Here is a 7,375-nt window from a genome sequence, read left to right as displayed (position 1 = left end):
ACAACTTTAAAGATGATTTTCTCAATATTTAGATTTGTTTGCACCCTCAGATTCCAGATTTTCAAATAGTTGTATCTCGGCCAAATATTGTTCTATCCTAACAAACCATACATCAATGGAAAGCTTATCTATTCAGCTTTCAGATGATGCATACATCTCAATTTCGAAAAACCGACCCTTATGACTGGTTTTGTGCTCCAGGGTCACAAATGCGATGTAAATGACGGCGTGTGCCTGTGGTCTCAGGTACGTTTGGGAAAGCGCCGTGGCGGCCGCAGCAGGAGCTCTGCGCTCATAACGCCGTCATTCTTCACGAGAATCCGTACGCAGCGCTTCACGCCGACTCAGACCTGGACGAGGAGCACGCGAGCGTTTACGAGCAGCCGTTCGATCTCAGGACGATAGAGAGCTTTCCCCCGTCACCGCTGGGCTCTTAGCGCCGCCGCCAAAACCCAGAAACGCTCTACCTCAAGAAAGGAGCTACGACTGAATGTAAATGACACGTTTGTACAGAAAAACAGATTATATGCATTTTATGCGAAATTATATTTTGTAAATTAATAGTGTAAATATGACCCTTATTTTTCCTACTCTTTTCCTGTAAATGTACGCCGGAGTCAGATATACTAGTTAACTGTGGGTTGTTTAATCCAGATCTGTTTATGATTATTCCGCTTTGGCTTTTGCTTTGAATAAAGCACCGTTTGCACAAACTAGTACACAATAAACATTCCCGTGAGCTGCTACACGCGCGAGCGCTAGTGTCATGTTTATGAGCTTGTTCATGCTTCATTATTGATTGTGTCGATGTGCTTTTATTCTTCACGGGAACAGAAATGTAGCATTGCATCAGTGTCTCAGCAATGGATGCTCTGCAGTGAATGGGTGCCGTCAGAATGAGAGCTGATAAAAACATCACAGTAATCCACAGCACTCAGTTAACATCTGGAGAAGACAAAAGCTGAAACACATCCAGCATTAAGATGCTTTTCAATCAGTTGAGACAACGCATCGAAATCTCCATCAAAACTGACAAGACAAGTTTTTAAGTCAGCAATTTCTTTGCTCTAGCTCAAACAAGGTCATGGGTTCGATTCCCAGGAAATGCATTCGATTAAATTGATTATACCTTAACTCATGCAATGAAAATTGCATTAGATAAAAGCGTCTACCAAATGCATACATGCAAGAACAGGATGGGATTTGATTTCATCCGTGATGAATTGGATAAATGATTAGATTTCATTTAGTGCTTTTTTTTTTGTATCGATGAGATACTATTATAGTTTCTATTAATATGTAGAATCAGTTTTTATATTTTCATTTTAATTCGACAGTTTTTTTTAGATGTCTATATAGTTTTTAAAAAAATTTTATAAATCTTATTTTTAATTTATTTTAGTACTTTAAAAAAAAAATTTTTATTTAATTATTTTTAGTATTTAAATTAAATTAAAATGAGAAATGTTGCCTTGGCAACTAGCTGAAATAATTTTATATTTCAGTTAATGTTTATTTTATTTTAATTCAGTTGTTTATTTTTATTTCAGTGGTAGTTAACTATAATAGCCCTGCACTGACGGACCGTTCACGATAAGAACAGGCCGATGAGTTAAATTAAAGTGCATTTTAGTTGCTGCACATTCCCGTGTATTTTCATGCAGCAGGTATTTAAACCCGTTAAACACGAAAGCAGCGTGTTGATCAAAGTGTCTCGAGCCGAGAAGCGTTTCGTTTCAAACGCCGCCAACAAAGAGTTTCCTGGCAAAAAACGCAAGAATTCCAATTGGAATTCCAAAATAATTCCCCCGCTGTGATTTTGGCTCCAGTGAAAACTAGACCGGAAATCAACTATTTCTCAGACCACCGGCGGATTTTCCCTGATCCTGCGTCGGCCGAGGAGCATCTGAACGTGACCCGGCGCTGGAGCGGCTGACCTCAGATCAGATCGAAGGTCCAGAGTTTACCTCCCGTCCTGTGACTAAGCAGAGCAAATGCATTTCATATGCCTGTCTCTTATCTCGCTGCCAGACACTGTGAATTTCAGAGCCGATTGGTCCTTATTGCTGCCAGATGTTGCAGCATGGACGCAGATGTTGAGATAATCGATGACCGGCGGAGTCGTTTAGCTCTCATTAACCCATCCTTAGAGGAAAAGAGCGTCTTTCTGCCGAGTTCTCTCTGATTCTGAACATTTAGGATCTGATTCTGTCAGAGGATGCTTTCTTACTGATGCAAATCACACTGAAAATCTTCATCCACCCTTTAGACGATTTAAAATGGATGTTCTTTATGGTACAGATGTTGCTGTAAATCTGTCGGCGCAGGTGGGAATGTGAGAGTTTCTGAGAAGATCGGCCTGTCCGTGTCTATAACAGCAGAAAGAAGGACTGGGAAGCCAGGATAAAAAACGTAATTATACCAAACCTGTGCGCAGTGAGAAAAATCAACTTCTCCATCAAGGAAAACTGAGCTAAATGGATTTCCAGGGCGTTTTTACCTTTATATGGCCGACTTTTCGAACAGTTTTAAATGTAAATACTTATATTTATTCAGTAAATGCAATTATAATAAGACATTATAGGGCGGTTAGCAATTAAATTAAATCTTAAGTGGCAATTACAGCTCAAGAGATGTCATGAATGTGCTTACGCTGCAGTTACACCTGCATTGTGTTATTAATGCTTTCAATATAAAATATATTTAATGTACAAATATGGAATTTAATTATAGGCCTACTTTAAATATGAAACTAAAACCACCAGTAGGTGGCGGCAAGTCGCTGTCTTAATGAGTGAGTCACTGATTCATTTATTCAACCGATTCATTCAAAATGGCTGATTCATTCAGGAACGAAGCAAGTCACTGTGTTTTTGAATGAGTCGTTGAATCATCAACTCACCTGATTCATTTTAAAATGCTGAATCATTCAGGAACAAAGCAAGTTACTACTGTCTTTATGCACGAGTCACTGAATCATTGACTCACTCGATTTGTTCAAAAACTTTGAATCATTTACGAACAAAGCAAGTTACTACTGTCTTTACGAATGGGTCATTGAATCATCAACTCACCTGATTCATTTTAAAATGCTGAATCATTCAGGAACGAAGCAAGTGAGTCACTGAATCATTGACTCACTCGATTTGTTCAAAAACGTTGAATCATTTACGAACGAAGCAAGTCACTATTGTCTTTACGAATGGGTTGATGAATCATTGACTCACACGATTTGTTCAAAAACGTTGAATCATTCAGGAAGCAAGTCACTACTGTTTTTATGAATGGGTCATTGAATCATCAACTCACCTGATTCATTTTAAAATGCTGAATCATTCAGGAACGAAGCAAGTGAGTCACTGAATCATTGAATCACTCGATTTGTTCAAAAACGTTAAATCATTTACGAATGAAGCAAGTCACTACTGTCTTTATGAATGGGTCATTGAATTGACTCATTCAATTCGTTCAAAAAAGGAATCATTCAGTTTGCTTTCAGTCCTTCCGGTGCACTGTCCGACTCACTCGTTTTCATTCACTCCTTTTAGTGAACTGTATTAGTGGCCTAATGTAGTAAATGAGGGTATAGGGGGCGATTTCGGATTCAGCCAGTGATCTTAATGAATGATTCACTGAATCATTGACTCACTTGATTCGTTCAAAATGCTGAATCAGTCAGGAACGGAACACGGCTGCTGTTTGTAACTATTTTTGTTGATGGAAAAGAACAAAAACAGTCGATATTGACAACATGGACTATTGTTAATTAATTAATTAATTATACACCATTGGATAAAGTATAAAACAGTGATGATTTTAAGAGGAGGACAAATGACTCAACTTGAACGCTCAGTGCTGGAGCTTTGATCAGATAGAAATAGTTTAACACTAATAACGACACACGAGCTGAGGATCCAGTGTAAATGTTTGAGTGTGTCTGTGTTTAGACTGTGTGCAGTGAGACGAGAGCGTTTCGTTTCCAGGTGCTTTCCGCTCCTCGAGCTGCGACGTCTTCACATTCCTATGCATGTGCAGAAAGATGGAGAGAAAGAGAGAGAGAGAGAGACGGACATTCGCAGTAGTGTGGTTCTTCTGCAGCACTGGAGGCACCAAACGCAATGTTTGTTTTCAAACGGAGCTCATGAACACGCCCCCTGTCTGCCATTGGTCAGACCTCCTTATAGCTCCGCCCCCAAACTCAAAACCAGCTCAAATGATGTTGGGAGTCTCCAAAAGATGTAAATCGTCCACAAACAATTAAAAACGACTCGAATGCAGGACAACCATGTTGATTTTGGGTGAGTGGAGATGAAACGGTTTTGATCAGACGGGGGAAAACCTGCAGTTTGTCAAATTCAGTGAGAAAGAGCTGCGGGGAAATAAAACCAGTTTTGTTCCCCGGCATTCATACAGTCGAATGGCAATATGAACTGACTTTGCTTGACTATCCAGGTAACAAATATAGGTAATGAAAACGTTGTGGGAACATAATTTTAATGTGTTTCTAAAACGTCCAGTTTTCTTGTCATGATTACAACGTTAAAGGTTACAAATACTAAAAATCTAATGTTTGTTTGTAAAATTCTAAGAATGTTCAAATGTCCAGTTTTCATGTCGTGATTATAACATTATTTAAAGGTTACAAATACGCTTCTTAGAGCGTTCATCAAATAAAGGATGTTTCGAGAATGTTGATCTCAGAACGGTTTCTCGAGAACGTATTTCAAAAATGAATAAAGTTATAAGAACGTTTAAAATTTTGGTTATTAAAACACAGAGACAATGTTTCTAAAATGTTGAAGTGTCCCGTTCTCTAGTCTTGATTAGAATGTTATTTAAACGTTTCTTACGACGTTCCGATACTTTATTTGTACCCAAAATATAATGTTATTTAAACGTTTATTTTTAATATACTAAGAACAGTTAAAATGTATCGTTTTCTTGTCTTGATTGGAACGTTATTTAAACGTTTATTTTTAATATTCTAAGAACAGTTAAAATGTATCGTTTTCTTGTCTTGATTGGAACGTTATTTAAACGTTTATTTTTAATATTCTAAGAACAGTTAAAATGTATCGTTTTCTTGTCTTGATTGGAACGCTAAGAACAGTTAAAATGTATCATTTTCTTGTCTTGATTGGAACGTTATTTAAACGTTTATTTGTAATATTCTAAGAACAGTTAAAATGTATCGTTTTCTTGTCTTGATTAGAACGCTATTTAAAGGTTACAAATAACATCATAAGGACGTTTTGAGAATGTTGATCTAAGAACCTATTCTCTCAACGTTTTGAGAGTGTATATCAAATGTTAGTAAAGTTATAAGAACGTTCCATAAACATTATTTAAGAACTTTTTTTCATTACGTTTATATGAATCTTGAACTTTTAAAGCACGTCTCTGTTAACTGATATAAAGCCATGCACACTGACTAAATCAGATCTGAAGTATCAAGTCAAAGATTCATCGTTTGAGCGGTTAATGAGCGCTGAAACCGTCAGGTTTGGTCGTGTAGATCATGTTTGCATGAACACATAACACTTTCCCTCTGCAGATCGTACAGTGATTTTATCCCCAGATTCGCGGCCCACCCAGAAGAGTCGCTCAAGCCGTTTTTATGCACTCACAGACGTTCCTCTGTTGGTTTATCGGAGCTCGGCCAACTCACATACACTGTCACATGCCGCAGATTCTCTCGTCCCGCTTCCAAGCCAAATTAGCACCGTCCAAGAAGAAATCAGACTCCAGAAATAAAAGAGTCAATATGCAGCTGATTTGAGTTGCCATCGCACTGGCTCTCATAACAAAGCTCTCCTGATGTTTTCCAGACGAGGCTCCATCATCTCAGATTCAGATGATGCCAGCGAGAGCTCCAGAAACACAAAGACAATCATCACAGCAATAGTTCAGCAGAGACGAGCGTTCTGTCATCGTTTACTCACTCGGAGACGCGTTTAGGAGACGTTCAGCAGAATGTCCAAGCTGCTCTTTTACATTCAGTGAAAGCTGATTATGATTTATACTCATTTTTTAAAAGAAATCAGTAAAGTATCATAACAGTACTCCATATTCCAAAAAACATGTTCTCTGCTAATCTAGTTTTATGGACTGGTTGTTACGATACTTTAGTGAATTTATGATGTTTTTATTAATCTTATGATAGTTTTTATTGTTATTTTTAATTTATATTTTGATATGATACTTTTGATATTTTTTATGATACTGCAATGATTTCATATTACTTTAATAATATGTTTATATGTTTATGTTACTTGTGATATTTTTCTATTTTTACAAAACTTTTCATCGTTTTTCATGGTACTTTTGTTTTTGGTATTTTAAATTATATTTTTATTTTTATGATAATTATGATATTTTCATGTTATATGTTTTTGATACTTCTGATAATTTTTATATTTTTGATATTTTTATGATGATTTTATATGTTATGACATTTGATAATTTTATTATTCTTATTTTATATTTTTATAATTTTTTTTTTTTTTTTCCCTTTAGATGTTTATATTTTTGTTTTTATGATTCTTTTTTGTAATATTTTTATGATGCTTTCATTATATTTTTTATTTATTTATTTACTTTTTTGTCTTATGGAGCTTGACATTCCCTTTCATTACACATAAATCAGCAGTGTGAACATTAAGCTAAACATCTCCTTTTCTGCTCCATTGAAGTAAATGATGACAGAACGATCATTTATGGGGTGAATTAGATGTTGACGGTACATTGATCAGTGTGTTTTAGAAGAGAGTGCATTGGATGACATATGAGCACCTGGTTTTGTGTGTGTGAGTGTGTGTGTTAATGTTCCTGCAGAGACTGAATAACTGTTATTACACTAATGGCTTGGTAATGTTGGTTTTCCGGACTGGTGTGATTGTTACCAAACCTGCTGTTCTGAGCACAGGTGGACGATTCACTCTCTAACAGCACTAAACTTCCTTTCACATTAGTGTGCCTTACCATAAACTTACTATAATGCAGTTACACTGGAAAGAAATTGATTTATTGCATTAAAGGGACGGTTCCCCCAATAATGACAATTCAGTCATTAGTTACTCACCTTCATGTCCTTCCAAACCTGTATGAGTTAAATTCTGTTGAACACAAAAAAATATATTTTGAAGAATGTTGGGAATCAAACAGCTCACAGTAGCCATTGACTAACATAGTATTTTTTTCCATACTATGGAAGTCAACGGGGACCAACAACAGTTTGGTTACCAACACTTGTACAGCAACCCTGACAAACTCTCACGGCCATTAAGCTCACTCTCTCGCTCTCTCTCTAACACACACACACACACACACACTCTCTCTCTCTCTAACACACACACACTCTCTCTAATACACACAC

At 36.7% G+C, this 7,375-nt stretch overlaps 1 protein-coding gene across 2 annotated transcripts in view; it reads left to right on the top strand.

The window, feature by feature from the left end:
* The window catches only part of LOC107710079 (leucine-rich repeats and immunoglobulin-like domains protein 3), a 35,249-nt gene extending 34,496 nt beyond the window's left edge, over positions 1-753 (top strand). Inside the window, exon 19 of one of the 2 annotated variants that reach the window (XM_016514786.1) lies at positions 247-753. In XM_016514786.1, the coding sequence (XP_016370272.1) occupies positions 247-437 (191 nt within the window). In that variant the 3' untranslated portion in view covers positions 438-753. Of the gene's footprint in view, positions 1-201 lie in introns of both variants that reach the window. The other variant, XM_016514787.1, reaches the window with a different exon arrangement.
* The last annotated feature ends 6,622 nt before the right edge of the window (positions 754-7,375 follow it).

Source organism: Sinocyclocheilus rhinocerous, unplaced genomic scaffold, assembly GCF_001515625.1.
Source record: "Sinocyclocheilus rhinocerous isolate Xijiao unplaced genomic scaffold, SAMN03320098_v1.1 scaffold1589, whole genome shotgun sequence".
In the NCBI taxonomy this organism is placed as follows: domain Eukaryota; kingdom Metazoa; phylum Chordata; class Actinopteri; order Cypriniformes; family Cyprinidae; genus Sinocyclocheilus; species Sinocyclocheilus rhinocerous.
The sequence above is the reverse complement of the archived record's forward strand: the minus strand, read 5'-3'. Positions and strand labels throughout refer to the sequence as shown.